The sequence below is a fragment of the Carettochelys insculpta genome, chromosome 1 (assembly GCF_033958435.1).
Source record: "Carettochelys insculpta isolate YL-2023 chromosome 1, ASM3395843v1, whole genome shotgun sequence".
In the NCBI taxonomy this organism is placed as follows: domain Eukaryota; kingdom Metazoa; phylum Chordata; order Testudines; family Carettochelyidae; genus Carettochelys; species Carettochelys insculpta.
In genome coordinates this window covers 45812852-45839845 of record NC_134137.1, presented here as the reverse complement: position 1 = coordinate 45839845, position 26994 = coordinate 45812852, and the positions used below count along the sequence as shown (strand labels likewise).

At 40.6% G+C, this 26994-nt stretch overlaps 1 protein-coding gene across 1 annotated transcript in view; it reads left to right on the top strand.

The window, feature by feature from the left end:
* Window positions 1–6634: 6634 nt before the first annotated feature.
* Window positions 6635–26994, top strand: part of SKA3 (spindle and kinetochore associated complex subunit 3) — a 43267-nt gene continuing 22907 nt past the window's right edge. The window contains exons 1-4 of the mRNA XM_074985401.1: window positions 6635–7563; window positions 12750–12814; window positions 23670–23835; window positions 25224–25650. Of these exons, the coding sequence (XP_074841502.1) occupies window positions 7458–7563; window positions 12750–12814; window positions 23670–23835; window positions 25224–25650 (764 nt within the window). The 5' untranslated portion in view covers window positions 6635–7457. The remainder of the gene's footprint in view (window positions 7564–12749; window positions 12815–23669; window positions 23836–25223; window positions 25651–26994) is intronic.

The window sequence follows — 26994 nt, the reverse complement described above, 5'->3', positions numbered from 1 at the left end:
TTCAGTGCAGCTGGGAACTCGAGCTCCTCCTCATCCTTCTCTGCCCCCTTTCTTCTCCCCAATCCGTGCAGCTGGTCCTAGTAGCAGAGTGCAGAGCAGTTCTGCAGTTCTCCCTTGAGCAGCAATATTGCTGACTGGAGTGGTTGCCTTGGCAACCGCTCCAGGCCCAGCCACAACCTATCAAGCTCCAGGTACAGGAGGCTCCTGGTAGGCACCACTTGCCACTGGGAGTGGGTGTGTGGGCTGAAAGGTGGACCCTACAGGGGTAGTCAGCCAGCTGGGCTGAAAGGGGAGTGGGTAGACAATGCTGGCCACTGCTGCTTGGCTGCACGCTGCCCCACTGCTGACCTTCCCCAGCTGGCCGGGCGGAGGGAGGGAGGCGATGCAGGTGACGAGTGGCTGGTCAGTGTGGGTGAGACCAGGGGGCTGTTCTCTCCCTGGGCTGGGGGTGGCAGATTCTCCATCTCTAGTGTCATCTGTTGGGACCGACTGCCTGTTCCTGGGACCCAAATGGGCTAATGCCAGACCCCTCCCTCTGCCCCACATGCAACAGGGGAGCCCCCCTGTAGCTTCCAGATGCTGCTGCACCAAGGGCTGTCAGAGAGCCAGCATCAGGCTGCTGGAGCACTCCGTGTGATGTTGGCAGCCTCTCCCACCCTCCAGAAACAGGCATGCACCCTTCCCCTGGGCACAGGCACATGCATTTGTTCTCCCCACCCACAGATCGCCACATGCTCCACTCTTGGCACACGTACTGGGTGTTGCTGACCCTGACATAAAACAACGTAAGTGTTCGGGTGTTCCAGGAAAACAGAATGTGCCTGGCGTGGGATAGCTTCTCATAAAAACCAATCAATCATCAAACCAAGTACAGTCCTCAAAACTGACATAACTGAATGAACAAACATTTTAACAATCCTTTTGCTAAGAAATATGAAATAACAATATTTTTAAAAAATACAATCATTTAAGCATGAACATTTTCATTTTATGTTTTAAAAAATCCTTAATTGAATTAAGAACCTGAGCAATGCTGGGTAGATCTGCTAATAGTAAAATAATGCCTCAGAAAGCATAAAATGTGATGATAATCTCTTCAAACATCTCTCCTTTCTAGACAGTCTGACAAAAAGAAACTATGCTGCTGCTATTAGTACATGTGTTTGTCAAGTTCCAAGACTCACTGAAATGTGTCATAAATGACATCTTCATCTGTGACTCATCTTTTTAGGATGCATGAAAGGTGCATCAGATAGAATTTGATCAAAATTCATCACTGATTTTGGCTCACTGGTTGGATTGTTAGCTTCCCTGGACCAAGTACTAACGGGGAGTGTGATGTGAATGCTGATTCATGCTTCGTCTGTCACTGAACTGTTGTCAGTGGCTACCCTGTAACTTGCCTAATTTACATGGCCTAGTTGTCATCTGGTCTATTGTTGAACATGAGCCAAAGCCTTCTTGGCTTCTTTCAGTTAAATGTAAGAGATAAAGAAAATGAAATAATCGTATTAGTGTGAAATGGGGAGGACTCCGGTGGCAGAAGTTTGGTTGCAAGTAGAAGCTTTATTGGTCCATGCTGCTCTCTTGAAGCTTGCCCTCACCCTCTGTACCTTCAAACAGTGCTCCATCTGCAGTTGCAGGGTAAATTACACAGCTGTTGCTTCAGGTAGGAGGAGATTGGAATTGCAGCCAGTTGGCTCTTTAGTGGGAGAGCCAGGAGAGTTTCCCTAATTCAAGAGTAAGGCCTTATTTGCACACCATGATTCCCTCTCTTTTTTCTTCCCCTACATTTTCCCACCCACCCCCATTTCAATGAGGAAATTGGTGGAAATTTCCCATGTGGCCCTAGCCTTGTGGCAAGGCTTCAGCTTCTGCAGTAGATTTCTATGTGGTTGCCTTTTGCTGTTAGGATTCTCTGCATGTTTAACAGCTGCTCTGAGCCATCCCTTTTTGTGTGTGTTTGAGTGAGAGGATTGTTGGCAACATGAGAATGGAACTTGATGAGTTCACCTCAGAAGCTCAAGCTGTGCAATTTGGTGCTATTGCCATGTCTGTGTGGGTCACTGTTGAGAATGCAAACTTAGGACAGACAAAGAGGGTGGACCTATGCCAAAATGGAGGTTTATTTCATCATTAGATTTGACCAAGCCAGTTTACTGCAGTTAGCTACTGTATCACCAAACAAATTAAACATCCAAAACACCTTCTGCTTAGGCATTCCAGCCCCTGGCTTTCCACACAAACAAATGAATTTTTGTGGTGAATGATTATGGAAACTAGAAATCTCACACACAATTCTTCACAATCCTGCGACCTGGTGCTTGCAAACAGGGTGATTGCTAACAGGAGGGAGTTTTGAGAGGGCTCTCCTGGAGAAGGAGGAGGCAAACCACAGCAGCTTGGGGTGAGTGGCTGTCTGTAGTGTGTGGCTCTTTGTGTTTGGGGGTTCTGGGCTTGTGTCTGTCCATTTGTCTGGAGTTTGGAGTGCTGAGCTGTCTGTTTGTTTGAAAGGCCATGTGCTCAGGGTGGCAGTTGGAAGCTGTTAGCCTTGATTAGGTTTGAATCAGAACACTGTGTGCTGATTGGCTGGGCTGAGCTGTAGTCAGAGGGAGGGGCTATCAGGAAGGCCAGAGCATATAAACCCTGCTGGCAGGTGACCAGGGAGATTGCTAAAAGGAGGGAGTTTAGAGGGAGCTAGTTATTCTATTGCCCTTAAACATAAATCTTTATAATAATCCCCCTCTGAAGCATTTACTTAAAATCACCATATATAATTAAATTAAATTAAATCAGAGCAGGCAATGGAGGCAGAAGCCCAGCAGCACAGTGGGAGCTATCCTGTTTATTGTGTCGAGTGTAATACGTATGACTGCCTACCCTGTGGGCGGGTGGCATATGTGTCCACTTGATACAAGGAGCTCCTGACCCTCAGAGACCAAGTGCGGGCTTTGGAGGCCAGGGTGACTGAACTGGAGAAGCTAAGGGAGGCAGAGAGCTATATTGATGAGGCTTTCCAGGACATAGTAGGGCTGTCCCATCTCCAGTCTGACAGCCCTGATGCTGTTAAGGAGGATGAAAGGCTCGGGGAAGGAGAGCAGTCAATGGGAGCAGAGGGAAACCATCCCATAGTTGGGATCCTCCTCCCAGAGGGTGCTATGTTATCCTCTCGTGCCGAGGATACCTCTCCGCGGGAGGAAACACCAGTTGTTAGGAACAGGCAGGTGTTAGTAGTGGGGGATTCGATCATTAGAAATATAGATAGTTGGGTTTGTGAAGACCGGGAGAACTGTATGCTGACTTGCCTGCCTGGTGCGAAGGTTGCAGATCTTTTGAGGCATCTAGATAGACTTATATGCAGTGCTGGGGAGGAGCCGGAGGGTCGTGGTACGTGTAGGTACCAATGACATAGGGAAGGGTAGGAGAGATGTCCTGGAAGCCAAATTTAGGTTGCTAGGAAGGAGACTGAAATCCAGGACCTCTATGGTGGCATTCTCAGAAATGCTTCCAGTTCCACGTGCAGGGCCAGGTAGACAGGCAGAGTTTCAATGCGTGGATGAGACAATGGTGTACGGAGGAAGGGTTTAGATTTATTAGGAACTGGGGACACTTTTGGGGTAGGGGGAGCCTATACAGGAACGATGGGCTCCACCTAAAACAAGGTGGATCCAGACTGCTGGCATTAAACATTAAAAAGGTCGTAGAGCAGTTTTTAAACTAAGAGATGGGGGAAAGCTGATTGGTGTAGGGGAGCACGTGGATCAGACAGAGACTTGTCTTAGATGAGACTCCATTGACAGAGATTCCCTAGAACTCAGTCAGAAAGAAAAGATGGGAGATGGTAAAGTATGGGCCAGATCAGATGAGAAACAGTCACATGTTTTAAAAAAAAAAAAAAAAATCCAACGCATCAGTGATGGACAGACATATAGATAGTGGTAGTTTTTTAAAGTGCTTTTACACAAATGCTAGAAGTCTGTCTAATAAGATGGGTGAACTAAAGTACCTCATATCAAAGGAGGAGATTGACGTAATAGGCATCACAGAAACCTGGTGGAATGAGGACAATCAGTGGGACACAATCATATCGGGATATAAAATATATCGGAAACACAGAACGAGTCGTGTGGGTGGTGGTGGTACTATATGTGAAAGATTATATAGACTCAAATGAAGTAAAAATCCTAAATGAATCAAATTTTTCCATAGAATCATCATGGTTAGCAATTTCTTACTCTAATAGGACTACGGCACTAGGAATATTTTATTGACAACCTAACCGGGACAGTGATAGTGATGCTGAGATGTTAAGGGAGATTAGAGAGGCTATCAAAATAAATTCAGTAATAATAGGGGATTTCAATTATCGCCATATTGACATGTCGCCTCAGAACAGGATTCAGAGATAAAATTTCTCGACGCCTTAAATGACTGCTTCTTGGAGCAGCTGGTACAGAAACCCGCAAGGGGAGAGTCAATTCTCGATCTAGTACTGACTGGAACGCAGGATCTGGTCCAAGAAGTAACTGTTACAGGACCGCTCGGAAATAGTGACCATAATGTAATAACGTTTAATATTTCTGTGTTGGAAAGAACACTGCAGCAGTCCAACACTCTAGCATTTAATTTCAAAAAGGGGAATTATACAGAAATGAGGAGGTTAGTTAAACAGAAATTAAAAGGTAGAGTAACTAAAGTAAAATCCCTGCAGGCTGCATGGAAACTTTTCAAGGACACCATATTAGAGGTCCAACTTAAATGTATACCCCAAATTAAAAAACACAGTCAGAGACCTAAAAAAGAGCCACTGTGGCTTAACAACCATGTAAAGGAGGCAGTGAAAGATAAAAAGGCATCCTTTAAAAAGTGGAAGTCAAATCCTAGTGAGGAAAATAGAAAGGAGCATAAACACTGCCAAATTAAGTGTAAAAATGTAATAAGAAAAGCCAAAAAAGAGCTTGATAAATTTTTGGGGGTTAGGTCCATAAATGGCTATTAGCCAAGGGTAAAGTATGGTGCCCCTAGCCTTTAGTAAAAGGCTGGAGACAGATGGCAGGAGACAAATCGCTTGATCATTGTCTTCAGTTCACCTCCTGTGGGGCACCTAGCACTGGCCGCTGTCGGCAGACAGGATACTGGGCTGGATGGACCTTTGGTCTGACCCAGTATGGCCGTTCTTATGTTCTAATCTCAAAGGACCAGTCACCTCCCATATGCTTTCAGGCTCTTACCAAATATCATACTGCACCCAATTCCTTCAGTAAACTAAAACCAATAACATTATTAGTAGGAACAAGGGCATTATTAATGATATATGATTGATTTTTAGTGTCTCTCTGTCAGGATTATAGCAGTAATGGTGATTCTGCTAGCAATAGGTCTCTCTGGATCATCGAAAAAGATTGGGTCTTTTTTTCAAAAGCTTCCTTGTTAGAAATCCCAATCCAGTGAAGTGGTGCAAAAAGAAGACAAAGCAGTGATGTCAGTCTCCCCTTTTATTGCTTGATCCTTGTGCATGGAAAGATGCTGGCAAAAATATGGAGTCTTAGATCACATGTCCTTATGTGCTTTAGTGAGTCATGGGGTAGCCATTGCACAGTAGTCTCTGAAACATCCCCAGGAGGGGCTCCCGGGCCACGCTGAGTCTCTTCGATGGCCTCTCAACACAGGGATGTAAATTTGCCTTGTGGTTGTCACCCAAGAGCAAAACATACTTGATATACAAAACGCTATAATTCAAAACTTCAGATACAGTGGTGCTACCTAGATTTAAACAAGATAATCATACTAAACAGATATTAACTTTTCTATCGATACCTTACATTACATGCTTTATACAATACTAGAGGCCCAGTTGCAGCACTGCTTGCAAGTGGAAGTTGGGTTGGAAGACAGTTCTAGACAGAAACTTGTAATACACATCCAAAGCATATGTGCCAGGCCCCACAATGGCTGGGAAAGGAGCTCTGTTGTCCCTGTGCTGGCCGTGGAGGGTCTGTTGAGGGGCTGGACTGGGGCCTGTGCTGACTGGGGAGGAGATGGAATGTGGAGGGGTTCTCCACTGAGGGACTGGGTCAGACCCCAAACTGGCTGGGGCCAGTACATTGCAGTTGGGGGCTGGGGAGAGGAACTGTCCATTGGAGGGCTGAGCCAGCCCTCTGCTGTCCGGACAGCCGTGTGCTGACCAGGGGAGGGACTGGGGCTGGCGTGGGGCAGGGGCGGGGTGGGGAGGGGAGAACATGGTACAACCTTGCCCAAACAGATGGATGGACACAGCCAAAATAATAAGATTTATTGCAATTTATAACAGCTGGTTACATTAATAGTCATCACTATCTTCCTTTTTATAAAGCATAATGGGTAAAAGCTGTGGTTAGGTATAGCAGGAAGCTAGCTGGCTTGGTGACACATTAAGGTACAACACCCAAGTGCCTGGCCTCAGTGTGAAAATACTGTGCTAGCTAGAACTTTATGCCATTTTGGTTGGTGATGTTATTCACCATTGTGGGTGAATATGACTGGGAGAGTGAATTTTGTTTGATGGGTGTATTGTGGTGCACTGCATTCCATGTGTCAGGGAAACACACTCTGGTGTGGAAAGCTAGAAACGCTTTATTGATACACAGCGGTGGGAAGCCCTAAAAGAAGACTTCGTATACAGTATGTCCGCAGCAACTTTTGTACTCGTGATTACACAAAAAGACAAAATAATACATAAGCTAAGCAAGAGCAATTTGATTGGCTTAAAACAATAGAGCTAACTTTGTCTTAAGTAACAGAAATAAGTTTTGCAAGGACACACCATCTCATCCCTCAGCAGCTAAATTAAATCAGACCGGTTTCGGTCAGTCTGTTTATCAATCACATGACCCATGCAACTTTCAATCGGTCAGAAACAAGCATCCAGCACTTTCCATATACATATATGCTTCTTTGATTAGCAACATACGTTTTTCCTTCTCACATGGAACAACTGTTAATTTGAACTGGAAAAACTTTAATGTTCAACATCCGACTTCCAATAAGCTCACATTTTGGTACACCCTGTCTTAGCATATAAAAGGAGTTCTGTACAATTCTGTCTGGTCTTGCATCACTTACATGTAGTGTAGTTTGTAGCCATGTCAATCCCAGGACATTAGACAAGGTAGGTGAAGTAATATCTTTTATTGGACCGACTTGAAAGATTGTCTCTCCCCCAGGAGAAGCTGATCTCATAAAAGATATTACCTCACCCCGCCCCTTGTCTCTTGAAAGCATTTGTGGCACTTTGTAAGAATATGGTTTTTCTGGGGTATTCATGAGTAAAATTTCTTCTCAGATCCCACTGCTGTACATCATGCTGTAGTATGTTAGCTCTCCATTATTTTTGCAAGAGATGGTTTAAGACTTTATGAAAAAGTCAGCCTTTAAGTTGCTGATAGGTATTTGCCTTGTCTTCTGTAGTGAATTTCTTCATGATGGAGATAACAGGAAACTTCTTCAACAAACTGCGTGCTCTAGCTGTTACATTGGAGAAGGAGGCTGAGCAGCTTGAACAAGCGTTAAATGGAGAAAATACAGGTAAGTCTGAGAGGCTGAACCTGAAATCTGGTACTTCAATGAATGCTGTTAGCTGTGTGCTGTCTTCAAGAAAAACATAGAAGAATGGTCAAAGTATTTCCATCTTGTTTTGTATGAACATGCAGATTCTCTTTTGTGATGTGATCTGGACATTTGGATTAAGATAGAATGTTGAATGCTGAGATCTGTAGTCTTTGAAGGCCACTTGACTGGTTCAAAACTTCTCCTTTTTTTGTCTTGCAGCTTTTTCTTTGAGTTGTCTCTTTGGGCTAAATCCTTAGTTATATGTTCCTAGACTCGCCTTCTTAACATTAATATTTCATATAAAAATTGTAATTGTGTGGAATCAGATGTAGAAAATGACAAATGTTTTTTTAAAAATATATTTCTTTTCTAGAAAATAAGAACGACGTGGTATTACCTACGTGTTTTAATTAATTCTGTTAACCTAATTTTCACATATTTAAGTTGCGGGCTACAGCATGTGTGGAGAGATTATCCCTTCAGCATTTTAAAAAAAAAAATCATGCAAGTCCCAGATGCTGTGTCAATGGTAGAAGATCTTCTGCTGACACATCACTCTAGCACGTGTCAGTATAATTTATGTCATTCAGTGGGGTGGAATATCAGACTGAGAAACATAAGTTTTGCTACCACAAGCAGTATTGTAGAGACAGCCTGAATTCCTGGAGAATTTAACTCAAATTATGTAGAAGTCACCTTTCTTCTGATTTGTAATCAATTTACTGTAGTTTTAGAGAAAAGTCATACAGATTAAACCTTTCTCATCTGGCAACATCCATAATCCAGCATGATTTTAGCTAGCCAGATGACCAGCTGTTTCCAAATTTCCTGTGGTCCTGCAAAGACTTGGCTCTCGGTGTTCTGTGCTGTTGTTTAGCTGTAATTTACATCTAAATGTCTTCTAAGACATAAGCAATAAGCATCAGAAGTGTTGGTAATGCTTCTCTTGTTTGGCCCCAGGGTTGCCAGACTAGACAGGTTCGACCTGTATTAGGCATGAATTTTTAGTTGTCCTTTGATTTAATTTAGAAGCTACTAACCAGAATAGCTATTTCTATATAATCATCAGATCTCCAGAGACCACAGTTTATAAACCTCTTTTCCTAGAGGGATTATATAAGATAAGTTCATGTCTAATGGCAGAATTACATTGTTTTAAATTATCCTCAACCATTATCAATTCTATCCTTGGACATTATAGTGGACAGCCAGGTCTGCTGCAGTTAAGTCAAGATCAGCTTGAAGTGCTGCTCTCCTAGTACTCCAGATGCTTCAAATTTCTTGTTCTAGATAAGGCTGTAGACTGGGATTAGAGTTCCAAATTTGGTGTCTTTTGTCCATGGGGTTCCTGAGATACAGTTTCCGTAACCCTTCCCTCTGCCTTCCTACCCCACCCCCAATGCCAAAAATGGGCTTTTTAAATTGCTGTATTTTACAAATGTATTTTGCCCAGACCAGCAGCTCAAGCTATTCCTCTCATCCTGGCCAAAGAGTTTCATTTACCTGAAGGTTGCTCCTGGAGCGATCCACTGACCATCTGTAATAGGAAAATGCAGGACAGGATTAGCCGAAGAGTTTGGTCCTCTTTCCACATGCATGTCTGGATCAGAGGGATTGAGCCCATGCCCCTAAATTCATTTGAGCTGTAATCTGTGGCCCTTGTACCTCTGGGGAAATCAGAGCTTCTCTCCCTGCTCTGTATCTGAGACAGTTGCTGGGGAAACTCTCTGCATTTTTGAGTGTGAAATGGAGAATAGGCCTACTGGGGAGCCTGCACCAAGAACATAGTGCTGACGTTGGGTGAGAAGTTGATAGTAGGCGTGCATGGTCACAGGCTCCAGCCTGAATTCTTCTCTAAACTTGCACCCACCAGCTTTCTTCCTGAGTGGTATCACTCAGCAGAAGGCTTTCCCTGCAAATAAAAGTATGTCTATACTATGAAATTAGGCTGAATTTATTAAGGTTGACTTTTTAATGTCAAATTTACAAAGCCAAAGGTGCATGTCCTTACTGAGCACACAAGGTCAATGGAGTGCATCCCCAGTAGCATGGCTACTTTCAACTTTAACAGCACTAGGGGTACCCATCCCACAGTTCCTGCTGCCCGTTTGCATTCTGAGTTAGAGTACCAATGGGTACTGGGACAAGAACATTGCAGCAGGAGGTTCTGGGTACATGACAGCCTCCCATAATGCACGTGTCTCCTCCATCTCGTCATGCTTGAAAGCAACAGCAAACAATCTTTTTGCACCCTTTTTTCTCTGGTTATTTGTGCAAGCACCATAGTATGGCAAGCATGGACCCACTCAACTGTGTTGTGGCAAGCATTGCAGACATCTTGTGCGTTATGCTGTGGTTTGTCCAAAGTGAAGCCTAGCCAGGAGCTGCTAGTGCAAAAAAGAATGTGAGGTGGCCATGAACACAGATGTGCAGGAATCCATCGAGCCGAGCAGATGGCATTATGCTGGCAGCAGTTGGGCCTGTTCAGAATGTAATGCCAATGCGGATCCTCTGGTGATGAGCACAGACTGCAGGGACTGCATAGTTATGCAGCTACGGGAAAACATGCAAAACTTTCCCATGTAGAAGGTCACTTCCATGGAACTACGTAAAATGCTTTCCCCTACCCCAAAGCACAGCAATAACAGAGTGAGACCCACTCTGACAGCTGAGAAGCAAGTTCCAACAGCCCTTTGAGAGCCTGCAACACCACAGTGCTACTGGTCAGTTGGGAATCATTTTGGAATGGGTAAGTCTACAGTGTTGGCTGCTGTGATCCAAGTAACCAGGGCAATCAGAACCCTTCTACTAAGAAGGTTAATGTCTTTGGAAAATGTGGGGGATGTAGTGGATGGCTTTGCTAGGATGGGGTTCCCTAACTGTGGTGGAAAGATAGGGATATACATTCCATCTACTCTGGCACCAGACCACCTTGCCAAATTGTACATAAACCATTTCTGAGTCTCACCATTTTGATTGACTCCTCAATGATGCTTATCCATTTCTTTTCCATTTCTCATTTGTCACGTCCTACTATAACATTACAGTCACCCATCATAAGAAGTAAGTCTGTTTTGATATTCTGTCAGTTCTCTTTGGAGGCAGTTTTAGAATTCCTCTTTATTGTCATCACCATGTTCCTCTGTCAGAGCATAGTCCTGTATGACTGACACATATAAGAATCTGGCTTGGAGTCAGGCATGTATGGTGCAATGATTTATATGTTCCCAACTGACAAGTAATTACTTTTGCTTAGAATTTGCCATAATGGCATTATTCTGAATGCTTGTTGTCATTGTAACATAAATAAATGAGATGCAGCTTCTGTTACTTATAGCATTTTTTGTCCACACCTGTCAGGCTGCTCTCCCTGATGCCAAGAATTTCAAGACTAAAGTTGTCTATCTCTTTCATGATCTTTTATATTTGAAACATGGTTCTCATATATTTCAGAAACAAATTAAAGTGTTTTTCATATTGCCAGCATCAAACTTTTCAGGGTCCTGGTTTCCATAGACTTGGTTACACCAGGAACGTTCATATAGCATACCAGTTCATCAGTTTTCTCTGTTGAGCAGCCCTTTTACTGGAAAGTACCTTGGTTCTGTTTCTATAATCTTTTTTAATGATGCAATGTGATTAACCTTGCACTCAACCCTCCCCACTTTATTCATGCTTGCAATGGACAATCACATTAAAGTGCAGTAGGCCCTCTTAACCTACACAGTGCTGAAATGAAGGACGCTGGGTTTCTCAAGGTACGCTTGCATCTGTTTAATCACAGATGCAGTCAGTCAAGGAGGGGGAGACTCAAACCACCAGAGGCTTCAGCTTCCTAAGTTCTCATATCACAAGCACACCAGTTCCAAAATGCTCCGACTAATTTTTCCAGCATTCAGTATAGCTACTGCCAGCATAACTAATGTAGCTGGGATGCATGTAGGTAATTCCCAGGGTTACTGCTAGATCCAGGTGGGCAAAGTTAAGATTTCATGGGCACATATCTCAGTTTTGTATCTCGCTTCTGACAAATTTGCGTTTTGCTGCGTGTGGCATTTTGGAAGGGCAGGGGAATGCAATCAAGCAACCTTAACTCAGTATTAATGAAGTTTGGTTGGTTGGTTTTTTGCCATTTAATTTTTGACAATTCAGTGCCTGGTTCCATTATCACTAATCTTTACAAAAAAAACAAGCAGTCTTGTAGCACCTTAAAGACTAGCAATTTTGTTTATTAGGTAATGAACTAGGTGGGTTTTACCCATGAAAGCTCATTACCTAATAAATAAAATTTAGTCTTTAAGGTGCTACAGGGTTGCTTGTTTTTTGTGAAACTACAAGCTAACATGGTTACCCCTGAGAATAATTCTTACAGTCAGTTGATTTACTTAAGTTTTCTGTCATTACAAAAGTGTTACTCCTTGTACTGTCCTTATTGATCCAGACTGTCTAATGACAGATTTCTGTCTGTCTGCTTCCTTTATAGTATATCTGCATATTTGATTCCAGGTTATAATCTGATTTATCAGCTCATGCTTTTCCTGGTCTGTACACTGCAGTGTTTTGTCACATAACAGATGTTCCCTTTTGCTTCATCTATTCACATTAATCTCAATTTCCTGTATAAGGAACAAAGTCTGCTTTTGACTTCTGCCTGCATAAATGGAAAACATTGGCATCTGTCTACAAGCAAACAAGTCAAATGAATTGATAATAGATTCTGCTTTTACTGGAATAGATGTTTGCATCCATGTTTCTGCCAAATTTAGTTGAAGGTTAACTCTAATAAAAGGGCAAAATTGGCACAGATATTCCATATTTTCATGGAGCATTCTTACAGGAATAGGTTATAACAGTGGTTATACTGCTTCGAGAAACAGAACTTTCTAACAGCATTCACTGGAGCAGTAATGGAGTGAAACCTAAATTTACTCCTCAACAATTTTGCTTCTCTTCCCCCATGTCTTTGCATTCCATGCAGTTTAGTAATATGTGGGGAATTTGGTTTATAATATTACAACTGTCTTTATTTTGGTTTGGTTTGGTTTCATGCTGATTCTATTAGAAGTATATAATAGAAATAGAAGTTACCAACTAACTTAATGAAAAGATAATGACCTCTGTTTGTCTTCTCAAATTCTTGTGCGTTAACATGCAAATTGAAGAACATGAAGATGAATCGCCAATGAGAGTTTTACATGACCTGCATTGTGAAGTCAGGACTCTAAAGGTAATGATTTACTCATCACTTTCTTATCAAATTATACAATACAGTAGGGTCGCAACATTCGCAAGGGTTGCATGTTGAGAACCCTTGCGAATGTTGAATTTTGCAAACAGCCTGGAGCCCTGGGGAAGCAGCAGCAGACTGGCGCTCCGAGGCCTGGAGCCCTGGGGAAGCAAGGCCGCTTGCGAATAATTGAATTCGTGAATGTGGCACTCGCATATGTCACGACCTTGCTGTAATGTGTCTTATATTACTAACTTATGAGTCTGAACATCTTAGAATTTGATTTATCATTCTGTCTGCAGGTCCCTATTATTTCTTTTGCAAACTAATTGCTTAACGATTAGTGAATTTGATTATCGAGCTGGCACTGAATTTATAAGCCACTCTGTGCATATACTGAGAAGGGGAGCAATTTCAGTATGCAAACAGATCCCATTTTCAGACTTTCAGATGGTTGAAATGGTAAAAATATTTTTAAATATAAAAATATTTTCTGTCTCGTAATTCTGGTATTTAGATACTCTATTCACAGATTGAGTCAAAAGCGGGCATTATGATCATCTAGCTTTAGCTCCTGTGTAAGACAGCCACAGAGCTTCCAGAAAATGATTCCTAGCACAAATATTATTGGAAAGCTTTCAATCGTGATTTAAAAATGGTCAGTGATGGGGAATCCACTACAACCCAGTTAAATTGTTTCATTGGTTAAATTGACATTTGAATTGACAGTGTGAAGTATTCCAGAGCCCAAAATTTTTAAACAAATTTTCAAATAGGGAGTAAATTGTAGCACTGATGGAGTTCAGATTAGCGATACTAATATATACCCAAATAAACATTTTCTCTTGCTATAGTTTTATGGTAAACTATATAAAAATACAGTGACAAATATGCACGTAAATTACCGTTTCAGTCTTTTCAAACTTCAGTGAGTGTTTTTCTCATTACTTCAATGAGAGCAGACATTAGGCGATAAAAGATTTTAATGTTTTCATTTGTTTGATGGCTCCGTCAGTCTTAAATGTAATCCCTACCCCACTGTCTGACATTCCAGTGAGCTGCAGGTATTCTGGCTGAAATGTGAAAAGGATAGTACCTAAGACTGGAGCCTTCGATGAAGAATGATCCTTCCCTGCCACAGTCTGAAATGAATGGGTAGCAAGTTTAAAACTAATAAGAGGTGGGTTTTTTTCCACACAGCTCACAGTCAATCTGTGGAACTCCTTGCCAAAGGAGATTGTGAAGATTAGGACTATAAGAAAGTTCAAAGAAGAGCTAGATAAATTCATGGAAGTTAGGTCCATAAAAGGCTGTTAGCCAGAGGATAGGAATGGTGTCCCTGGCTTCTGTTTGTCTGCTGCCATCCATCTCCAGCCTCTGACAAGTCGCTTGATCATTGTCTTCAGTCCAGCCCCTCTGGGGCACCTGGCACGGGCCACTTTCAGCAGATGGGGTGCTGGACTAGATGGACCTTTTGGTCTGACCGAGTAATAGCTATTCTTATGTTCTAACTCTGCTTTGTGGGCACTACTCTAATCATTTGCCTTTTCTAGCATCTCAGGAGCTTTCCTAAATGAACAAGTAGAGACAAGGTCTTAAATTTAAAATTTATTCTTTTGATTTTTCCACTCTCCACTGGTTAATGTAAAAGAAGGTGACAATTGTGAGTAAAGTTCTGTAATACCAGCAAGTTTTAATAACTCTAAATTTCTGCCCACTGGGATTGAATTTGAACCAGATTAATCTATTTGAATAACTGACTTGTAGAAGAGCTTCTAGTCCCCAAGCTCCCAACAAGTTGTATTGCTCCCATAACTCTGAACATTTTTATATTTCTGCTGTAGGATATACTTTCAGGTGTAAATATGTTCCATATAGCAAACTAAGTGGTGGAAATTGAAGGTGGTCAGTATTGTATTCCATTTCCTTCCCATTATCAAAGGTTACTGGCAAAGAGAAACCAATCATTTTTACACTTTTTTTGGTTTCTCACTAATACTCAGAAAAGACCGCAAAGCTGGTATAATTGTGATATATATTTGACATAAACTCCCCAAAATGACAACATGACACTAACTCACTGGAAAAATATAAATTCCACTGCATCACTTAAGTAGCCATCTTGCCATTACCATAAATACAATATACAGTAGACTGCTCTCCACAGCCATAATTACCTCACTCTATCCAGCCTTCTCCACATGCCCCTTTAAACAAAGTACCTCCTCCCAAGACTAATAGTCATGGGTGTTAGACAAAAGTGTTGGTACAGAAATGTGTAGTTTGGTAAAGTAGATGATGGAAAGCTGGCTTTCCTAGAAGTGAAAGAGTGATTGTTATGGTACATGGATTACTGCACAGTAGTTGCGATAATGGTAAGGTTTGTTCCTTTTGGTGGAAGAGTAGAACATATGTACTGTTAAATAGCTTAACTTTTCATTTAACATAAGAACGGCCATACCGGATCAGACCAAAGTTCCATCTAGTCCAGTATCCTGTCTTCCCACAGTGGTCAATGCCAAATGCCCCCGGGGGAGTGATCAGAACATGTAAACAACCAGTGATCCCTCTTTTGTCATCCATATCCAGTCTGTCCCTAACCTGGCTAATAAGTATGGATGGACCTAACCTCTAGGAATTTATCTATGGGTTGCACCTCTGAAATCTGGTACGCTTTCATCTGGCAACATCCATGGTCTGGGAGGACCACAGATGTTGCCAGAGGAGAGTGTAGTGGATGAGTGCAGAAGCCCTTACAGGGCTGAGAGCCCAAGCTCCTGCCTACCCCGTGGCAGAGGAAGGCCAGGTTCTGATGCCCCATGGCAGCAGAGGGCCAGGTGCTGGAGCATCCACCTGCCCTGTGGCAGCAGGGGGCTGCTGGGAGCAGGAGTATGTTGATTGGAAAGTAAATAACTTTCCAATCAACATACAAACTTTTTGTTATGGGTGGTAGTGTGGCTGTGTTGAGCAAACCTGCTGCAAGTCAGGGACTGCAGAAATAGAATTTAAATGGTCTAAGTCGAGGGTCTGCAACCTATGGCTCCAGAGCCACGTGGAGCTCTTTAAGGACTTTTGTGACCCCAGCACTATAATAGCTAAATTTGGTTTCTTTTTGTTGTGGTGGTTTCTTTTTAAACACTCATGATTATTTTCAATAAACAATGAATGTCTAAAATCCCAACCATGAACCCATATCTAAATAGCAAATGATGTGATCTTGAAACATCGGATAACTCTCCCTTTAATATGTTCAGTGCACTGTTATCTCTTGGACCAGATCCAGTGCTCCACTTAAGACTAAATCAAGAATTGCCTCTCCTCTTGTGAGGTCCAGAGCTGATTCCTCCAAGGAGCACTGGATCTGGTCCAAGAGATAACAATGCACTGCACATATTTAAAGTGTCAAAGAAACTTTATCTCTGCATCTCATCCTGAGGTGACATGTACCCAGTCAATACAGGGATAGCTGAAATTCCCCCACTGTTACAGGTTCAACTTCTGTAGTCCAGCACCCTCAGGACTTGACCGGTACTGAACAAGGGAACTTGCTGGACCATGGGAAGTCAATATTGTCTCCCAGCATTAGCAATCACTGCTTACTGGGCTCTTAGAAAACACTTAGGGGTAAATTACAGCTAAATAACGGCACAGAACACTGAGAGCCAGGCCTGGCAGACCTAAACAAACTTTATGGACTACGAGAAACTTGGCCACTTGACTCTTCTCATTATAAGTGGTCATCTGGTTAACTAAAATTATGCTAGATTATGGATGTTGCTGAATGAGAGAGTGCCAGACTAGAGAGTATCAAGGTGTACTGAGTTTTTATTATTTTTATAGTCTCTCTAATGTCCTTTAGAATTTCATGGTCACTATCACTGTCCTTGTGGTTGGCAAGATATCCCTATTACAAGAGCATGGAATTACTATCCAGAGATTCTCTGGAAATTTTTGGTTTATTTATGACTTGTACTCATTGAAGTCTTCATTTTCTTTCATATATAGTGCTGCTCCACACCAGCATGATCTGTTCTGTCCTTCCAATATGGTATTGTTTTTGTGTCTTATGTTGTGTGTAGGAACCAAACTACTTCACAGCAAAGATTAGTGTATTTCCTAGGTTTGTAATGATTAAGCATGGGTGGGAAACTGGGCTGGGGAATAGGACTACATGGAAGCAGAAATGCAGCTGCTGATGACTTTATCAATTGGCTCTTAGGTGCCAACAGCTACATATATTTAATGCTTTCTCTACTGGCAACCGCTGGTATATGAACTTTGAAGAACAGCTATTAAAAATTATCCTCAGAGGAGTTCAGATATTAAATGGCTGAGCTATTCACAAAAAATGCAGTTTCTCATCTACTATGACTACTACTATGCCAGAGGACTAGAAAATGTTATACTTAACATTTAGAAAATGTTCTAGCAGTGATCTGCAAAAGTACCAATAGTTCGGCTGTCATGTACCTTGTAAAATGTCTGAAACAATAAAGAAGCAGAACTTTTTTTAAAAAATCTGGAGGATAATGGTATGGGATCTAATCATCAGAGTTTCTGCAAAGGATGGTTGTTACATTAATCTGACTGTTCTCTGGATCTGTCAGTAATGAAGTGGATAAAGGGGAGTTGGTTGATATTTATGCAGCGTTCTAAAGGCTTTTGGCAAAATACATCACAAGGGGGCTACTTAAGATCTATGGCATGCAGGGGTGGACAAACTTTTTAGGTTGGGCCCCACTTTTCGTCTTTGCAATTGTCTTAGGTAATCCAAACCAATGGAAATTTCTGCTGTTCATATGAAAAAAGCCCTTTCAGCATGTGTGAGAAAGTAAGCAGGTAGAATGTAAAAATTATTAATCCATATATAAATGTGAATACACAAACATAAAATAACATAACTCGACATTTTTAATGAGATGGACGAATTTGAGCCCCAGCAGCCAATCATGCTGTGGTCCTCTAGTAAAATTTCACGTTCCCCCACCGCTACCCAAGGGGGCCCATCCTCCACTTTCAGAACCCCTGGCCTAGTCTACACTATGCCCCCTTAGGTCCAAGACACGCAACATTAGTTACACAAATAGCTGAAGTTGATATACTTATTGCAGTACCTTCCATGTGGTAAGAACAGCAGGAACTGCTTCCCCATCGACCACCACCTCTTGTCCTACTGGAGTACCGCAGTCGAGAGAGCATTTGGAGGTCATTTTATTGCGTCTAAGCAGACATGATACATCTGCTGCTCATGGATTGATTGCTGCAGCATCAATCCTGTGTACAGTGAAGACAAACTGAGTTTTCATGGGGAGGGAATCAAAGTATTTTCATGGATCAAAAACTAGCTTAGAGGCAGAACAAATAAGATTAAATGATCAATTGTCATCATGGCAAAAGGTTAATAGTAGGACCTCAAGAGTTCCATATTGGGTCTAGTGTTTAATATATTTATTAATGATTTGGAAATGGGAAAATAGTTAAACAGCAATGTTTGCAAATGATAGCTATTTAAATTAGTCAAGTTCAGAGAGGACTGAGAAAATTCTATGGGACCTAAGCAAGCAATGTGAATGGGTAACAGGATGGCAAATGAAGTTCAGTGTTGATCAGTACAAAATAAAGCAGAGAGTTTAAATTTCACTGTCAATCAGTTCCTTTTAAGTGTGTTAAATTAACTGTATCAGCTCAGGGAAGGTATCTAGGCATCACTAAGGACAGCTCAATGAAGACCTTGGCATAAAAAGCATCTGTGGTCAGAGCTAGCAATAAAAAACTGGATGGAAAGTAATACAGAAAATGGTATACCATTATGTAAATCAGTGGCCCAATCTCATCTACAGTATTGGGTGCTGTACCAGTCATCAAAAGCAAATAGGATGTTAGGAGTAATTAAAAAAGGGATAGAAAATAAAACAAAGAATATCTTACTTCCCCTATATAAAACTATGGTATGCCCACATCTTGAGTACTGCGTGTAGATGTGGCCTCCTCACCTCAGAAAAGATATATTGGCGTTAGAAAAGGTTCAGAAAAGGGCAACTAAAATGATTAAGGGTTTGGAACGGGTCCCATATGAGGAGAGGCTACAGAGACTGGGACTTTTCAGTCTAGAAAAGAGGAGACTGAGGGGCGATATGATAGAGGTATATACAATCATGAATTGTGTGGAGAAAGTGAATACAGAAAAGTTATTTACTTGTTCCCATAATATATGAACTAAAGGACACCAAATTAAATTTATGGGTAGCAGGTTCAAAAGTAATAAGAGTTTTTCTTCACACAGCGCACAGTCAACCCGTGGAACTCCTTACCAGAGGATGCTGTGAAGGCCAGGACTCTAACAGAGTTTTAAAAAGAGCTCGATAAATATTTGGAGGTTAGGTCCATAGATGGCTATTAGCAAGGGGTAAGGTATGGTGCCTAGCCTTTTGTCAAAGGCGGCAGATGGATGGCAGGTGACAAATCGCTTGATCATTGTCTTCAGTTCACCTCCTCTGGGGCACCAGGCATTGGCTACTGTCGGCAGATAGGCTACTGGGCTAGATGGACCTTTGGTCTGACCCAGTATGGCCGTTCTTATGTTCTTATCCCCTCCCAAAAAGTATTTTGCAGAATTGGGGGTGATTCAGAAAAGAGCAAAAAAATTATTAGAGACATAAAAAACTCTCAAAGAGAAGATGGGATTGTTTGCCTAGAAAAGATGAATAACAAGGTACATGATAACAGTATCACACATCACATCATTTCTCATCCTTTTCCCATTAATATAGAGTTGGATATATCCACAAGTTCTTGATGATTCTTCATCACTGCCTCTGGTCCATGGCATGGTTTCATAAGTCTTGGAGTTCCAGTCCTTTTCAAACTTCTCTTGAACAGAGTCTTTCCAGTATATTTTCTGCCCCCTCTGTACTTTCTTGCTGTATCCTCTCCTGTTTTCTTTGTTGGTTACTCTTCTCTCATTATAATCAAATGTCCAGTCTGATTCAAATGTGCAGTCTCCAGTCTGTCACTGAGCCTATGTTTAGACTGCATGTGTATTTTGAAATCATTTACACAATTTGTGCAATGCAAATTTCATAATTTATCTTGAAATACCTTATTTAGAAAGTTCTCTTCCCTCTCTCATGGTGCTATATTGAGCAAGGGGAAAAGCTGTGGCATTAGTATTTCAGGATACTGCTGTATCCTGCAGTAGCACCTGCTGTCTAAACACAGCCTGAGTCATAGTTTCTTACATGCACATTTTATCTAGCTTCCACTTGACGGTTGTTCTCCACAGTCCAGTAAACCCTCACATTATGCAGGGGTTGCATTTCTGCAACCCCCACTTAACTCGAATTTTTGTGCAAGTCAAGGGGAGACAGGAACCAGGCTGCAGCCTGGTTCCCAGCTCCCCACCATCTGCTGCTTGCCAGACCAGGAAACTGACCAGCTGAAAAGAGCCTAATGTACATGTGCAACAGTGAAAAAAGAATATTGTGAGACCCTCAATTAAGTAACAATGTGACAGGAAAACTGTCTGCTGCCTGTGTTTGTCCCTACCTGTTCTGTGATTTGGAAGTGGTAGGTCTTGCAGATAGAAGACAACACAGGTAATACAGTAAACCCTTGAGATACATCTAAATTGTGTGTCTCGGGTTCACACGACTGCCACCCCTGACAGTAGCAGGAAAACCACTCCTGTCACAGGCAGCAGCTTGATTCTTGTCACCCTTGACTGGAGCAGTTTCTAGCTGTTCAGTTTCACGGGTCCCACAAGTGGTGGGGGACACTGGGACTCAGGCAGCAGCCTGGCTTCTGGCTCCCCTCCACTTGCGGAGAGGGGAAACTGACCAAGACAGCAGCCTTGTTCAGTTTCTTGGCTCCTACTTTCCCACTCCTGTCAGGGACAGCAGCCTGACTGGCAGCTGCCACCCCCTGCCAGGAGTTGTTTCCCAGTCTCTGGAGTGGTGGTGAGCTGAGAACCAGATGGCAGCCTGGTTCCCAGCTCCCCTGCACTGGCTCGAGCCAGTGGATGAAACAAGGATGCTGCCCTGGTCAGTTTCCCCCTCTGCAAGCAGAAGGGAGCCAGGCTGCTGCCTGATTCCCAGCTCCTCACTGGCACTAAATGTATGTCCCAAGTACACAAATTTATTTCTCTGATTCAACGTCTTTCCTGATACTTCAGTCAACACCTGCTCTTCCACTTTCCCTGCTTGCATAACTTCAGTTTTGTTTGTGTTTACCTTCAAAACATAGTGTTTGCACACAGACACCCACTCTGATACTGGTTGAACCTCTCCTCTAGCACACTCATGCACAGCAACATACATAATGGACATGTCATCTGGCATGATTTTAGTTAAGTGGTTATCCAGCTGTCATGGGTGTGTCCAAGTTTCCTGTGGTCTCATGAAGTTTGTTTACAGCCTCCTTTCCTGGCTCTGTGTTCTGCGCTGCTATTTAGATGTAACTTGTCCCTAAATGTCTTCTAAGAGCCCAGTAAGCAGTGGAAGTGGAAGCAGTTGGTAATGCTGCTCGACAATATTGATCTGCACGTGGTCCAGCAAATTCTTTCTTTCAGCACCAGTCAGGTCCCGAAGGTGCTGGACATGAGGTTCAACCTGTACCGTGTTTACTGATTCTGCTTTGCTGTCTGATAAGAGGATTAGATTGTCAGTAGACCTCTCTCTCTCTCTCTCTGTCTCAGAAAATAATTTGGCAACATGATAAAAGTATATAAAATTTAAATATTTAAAAACATGGGGATGTCTCTCTTCCTTCTGGTAACACAAAGAAATAGAGACATTAAAAAATTACAGTAGCAAATTCAAAATCAATTAAATTTTTCACACCCTGGGACTCAATGCCACATGATCTCTCCACAGCCAGAAATAGTTTGAAAAGGTAATGGATGTTTAGGTGAATAACAAATATCCAGAGTTGTTTATGGTTAACACAAAATGCATTTTGATAGAGAGATTTTAAACTTCAACCTTAAATGTTTAATCCCATTTTTAATGGTGGTAGGAAGAGACATAATGTGGTGGTAGGCAAAATGTGTTACATCTGCTTAGTGAGATGTTGCATCTTCCTCTGAAGCTTAGACCATGAGTCTTGTTCAATAGGTGGAAATTTTGTATATTCTTAAAATAGCTGTTAGATGACTTGCTGGCAGAGTTGAACTGATTAGTTTTAATTCTGTTAAGATAATACTTATTATTTAATTTGTCTAAAACCTAGGGAGGCACCATTATTTTTAAATCTATATAGAAATAAAAAAAAATTCTCCATTTAAATACTACACATGGTACAAGAGCTAATCCGGGTCAGTTGGTTTATATCAACAATTTGAATTGAGCTTTGCATTTGTACCTTTTCAATTTTTTTTTCCCCTACAGCACAGTTTGTTCTCACTGGTTGCTATAAACATTTAAAAACCTGTTGACTTAAAATCAAACATAGCCTTTGCACTAAATTTGGCACTCTGTCTTGCTAATGAGAGAAACTTGTTGTACCTGTACATGTTTAAACAATTGTATAGCTTCAAATACATTTATTTAGATTCTTAATCTTTTACTATTTTAATGTTAAAAATGGTAAATAACATTTTACTCAAGATTTGTATTAAGATTAATTTAATGGACATTGGAATTCAATTAATGTACAAAAATTATTTGTTAAATAAAACTACCTTAAATGAGCTGGACACATAAGTTTCTCAAACAAGTTTTTCATTTAAAACTGATTTATTAAACAAAGGAAATATCAACTGCAGTTAGTGATTTGACAGTGTTTCTGGTCACTGTGGTCCAAATATTCAGAAGATGTATAGGTATCTAAAAACGTTAGATGCTTTATGGGTTTTTCCAAAAGCATCTAAACAAGATAGGTGTCTACCTACTATTGATTTCAGTCCTGCTTTAGTGAATCTCTTTAAGCAGCTATCTACCTTTTATAGGTCCCTGGCTACCTTAGAACATTTGGCCCTTTATCCTTCTACCTTTCAGAATTAGTAGAATCACTACCTTTGCTACCCAGTTTTAATTCATGGATCAGGAGAAGAAAACAAGTTTTCGTGTTTTAAGGAAAACTGTTTGCACACGCTAGCTAAATTTAAGCCAAAAAGTAATTAAGGCAAAAACTTTTTTGCACAATGGAAACTTACTTACTTGGAAAAAGGTAAATTAGCTCCATTGCAAACACTGAAAATCATATAGATAATGTAGTACATGGAATTGTGACATATTTAAAAAGCTGTGGGTTAACTTTAAAAAGTAGCTATCTTCCCTTGATTCCGATATTGAAAAATGTAAGTACTCCTTCATTAAAATTGGAGAGCTCACTGATGCAGCATATTGTGTACCCATTTAAATTATTTTAATAAGTTAAATTGTGATATCTTAAGACCTAAATTTACTATAAAAATTCATTTTAAGCATTATTTCATATTTCGTTTTATGCATAAGTTTTTCTTAAACTTCTATTTTTTCCAGGCAGTTTGTACCCAAGATTATGCCTCTTTATAAATTGGGTGGTATAAACTTTTTTTTGAAAGTTATCAGTAAATAATGAAAATTTGGATGACCCAGGAAAAATTCAACCAAAGACTGATGTGGTCAGAAGGGAAGATGTTTAAAGAATCTTTAAATTTTTTTGTTTGTTTGTTTTTTACTTTTGTATTTTTAGTGACTAGCCTTTTGAATAAGAGCAATCCTTTTTGAGACTGAATACTCTTACAAAGTTTATGAAGCATGCACTAAATATATTGTACACCTTATTCCCCACTCATCTGTGAACAAAGCTAGAGAAGAGCAAAGCTATTTGTAAACTAGTATGTTAAATCTCATGCCTCCACTTGTTTCCTTTAAAGGGTGATATTAATGCTACCCTGGATCAGAGTCGTTCTGAAAGACAAGAAACTTATGATTTCATGAAGGCCATTAAAGTACTGATGCAAAGAAATGCAACAGATCTTGAAAAAATAAGAGAACTGTTCCAGAAATATGGTTATAAACCACCTGATAAAGATAAGTCAGGTAATACTATTTACTTGAAAATACTGTGGAATCTTTGAAAGTTTCATACTTTCTGATAAAAATTTCCTAATTGTAAGCTTTTCTGTGTTAAAGAACAGACCAAATGTGTTAATTTTATGAGCAAATTACAAACTATAATACAGGCTTCACCAGGTTTATTTGCATTATAATTTTTAAACAGTGGGTCTATTTTTAAATCACTGAAATAGCATTCAGCTTGATTTTTTTTCCCCCTCGTATATTGTAAATATCACAATAATATGGATACTGACCTTGTAATCGAGCTTTCATTTCGGATGTCATTAATGTGGACCATAATAATATTAGTTCTATAATGGTAGTACTCAGCTCTTTGGATTTCCATTGTGCTGGATGCTGTAAATACATGCACAAAAAGACAAAGGTTCTAAAGTTAATAAAGACTCTCTAATGTGGTTTTTAAATATAACTGTCTTGTCCTATATTAATTATTAACTGGTATGTAACAGCACATTAAAACATGTTCACATGTCATCTTAACCGAGTTTGTAATCCTAATGGAGGCTTTGTCTTCATGGGCTTATTACATTGATTTCACTTACTCAGTTCATACTCCTATGTAGATACTCTGTTTGTTTGGTTTTTTTGCCTTTTTTTTTTTTGTTTTTTTTGTTTAAACCATAGTAAATATTCTTCCAGGGGGCTTGTACGAGATCAGTTAACTGGTTTTAAAATCACACTGTTAAACTAGTGCACCTGTTTTGCATAGAGAAGAGGTGGCCAAACAGTTACAGATGAAGAGCCACATGGATAGAGTGCAAAGAGCCCACATATTATATATTTATCTATCTATCTATAAATAAAAATATTAATATATAAAAATACATGACTCAGTGCCCTGCCCCTCCCCACAGAGCCCGACACCCCCATTGGCACTGTCTGGTATCAAGAAAATATTTACTTCATTTTTCAAATGAATTACGCTTTTTGTTAAAAATAAACATTGTGTTCTGTCTCCATAGCCCTCAACATTTTGATACATATTAATTTGCCTTTTATAGCTTTCATATTTAGTGGTCATTCTACAGGAAAGTTAAGATATTCCTTCTTCTTATCCTTTTTATTGAAATAGGTACAGCTAGAGTTCCTTCATATTCCTGTTACATTTCACAGGGTTTCACTTTTACAAACTTCTAGCCATTAACTATATGGCACCTCTGCACAAGATTAGGAGACTCTGCCAACAGCTCTGATTGTAGAGATTAAGCAGTAAAATGAAAATAAGTCCATTTTATGACATATTTAGTCTAGCATTACAAAATGTCTTGTTGGTTTTTCTTATTCTATAAAACAATTCTTAAGTAATATACTTAAACTTCCGAAATACCCTTTTGTATTCTATAAAACAGTGGTGGAGGAGGATGAAGGTAACCCTGCATCTGAGGTGTCTGACCAAACTAATTCTAATCAAGGGAAAGTGGAAGATATGTCCAGCTTACCTGCTTGTATTGAGAAAATACCTGTTCCTAAGGATCCCCTGCGTAATCCACAGCTTTCAGATTTTGGTCTTTCTCAATATGCTTTCTCCAGAACTTGGGATGCAATGGATATACAATCCCAAACAAGTATGCATAAAGAAGATTCAAGAAATAGAATTCCAACTCCCAAGCAGACCCCATATATGCTGCCCAAAACACCAAAATGTACATTAAAGATGGATGATTATGAGTGTTTAACTCCAAAGCTTGAACATTTTGGCATTAGTGAACATACCGTGTGTTTAAATGAAGACTATACAATGGCACTTATTAATAAAAATGTTCAAGTAAGAAAAACGTAAGTAGCTGTGTTTAACTTCAGGCTATCTGGAGTTTTCAATAGTGGTTTCCTCTGTGATTGTACGAGTTTCGTATTACTCTTGATGTCAGGTGATTTTTTTATTTTTTTTTTTAATATTCATTTCCAGCTTTTAGTGTTTGTATTTTTTAAAACTACCTTTAATATCCAGCTCTCTTCATTAATATAGAAACATTATGTCTTTGCTGTACTAGATATCTAGTTAAATTTCACCTTCCTGCAAATTTTGTGCCTTCTAAAGATTTTAAATTTTCCAGTTTGAGTGTGTTCCATGGGACAGACACCTTAGTTTTCACTAACCTCAGGTTTGGATTCATGCATTAATAGACATTGTCCTGTGCAGTAGTTATTACACAACTGATGTAAAGCTATTTAAAGTTAGCACTTTTAAAAGCAGATGCCAGCTGTAATGTAATCCAATATTTATTTTGGAAGCTAATTTTTCACAAAATCAAAGATACATAAAATTGTTTACAATTTTTAATAATCCTGGCAATAGTTTTTATCAAATATCGGAGGGGTAGCCATGTTAGTCTGGATCTTTAACAGCAACGAAGGGTCCTGTGGCACCTTATAGACTAACGGAAAAGTTTTGAGCATGAGCTTTCGTGAGGAAGTGAGTCTGTGCTCACGAAAGCTCATGCTCAAAACTTTTCTGTTAGTCTATAAGGTGCCACAGGACCCTTCGTTGCTTTTATCAAATAGATACTCTTTATAATACCTGCAACACACAAACTGCAGCCTGGAGAACTTACTTTTTGTAAGGGCCTGGCTTCTAAAATGGGTATACCCAGTTTTAAAAGCCCTAGAATCATAGAATTCTGGGTCTGGAAGGGACCTCAGGAGGTTATCTAGTCCAGTTCCCTGCCTAAGGTAGGATCAACCCCAACTAAATCATACCAGCTATGGCCATGTCAAGCCAGGACTTAAAAACCTCTAGGGCTAGAGATTCCATCACCTGTCTCTAATGCATTCCAGTGCTTCACCACCCTCCTGGTGAACTAGTTTTCCCTAGTATCCAACCTACACCTCTCCTTTGTAACTTTAGACCATTGATCCTTGTTCTGCCATCTGTTACCACTGAGAACAGTCTCTCTCCATCTTCTTTAGAACTCCCTTTCAGGAAGTTGAAGGATGCTATCAAATTGCCCCTCTACTCTTCTGCAAACTAAATAAGCCCAGATCCCTCAGCCTCTCCTCCTAGGTCATGTGTACCAGCCCCTTAATCATTTTCGTTGCCCTACACTGAACCCACTCCAATGCATCCTTTCTATACTGTTGGGGGGCGGGGCCAGAACTGGATGCAATACTCCAGGTGTGGCT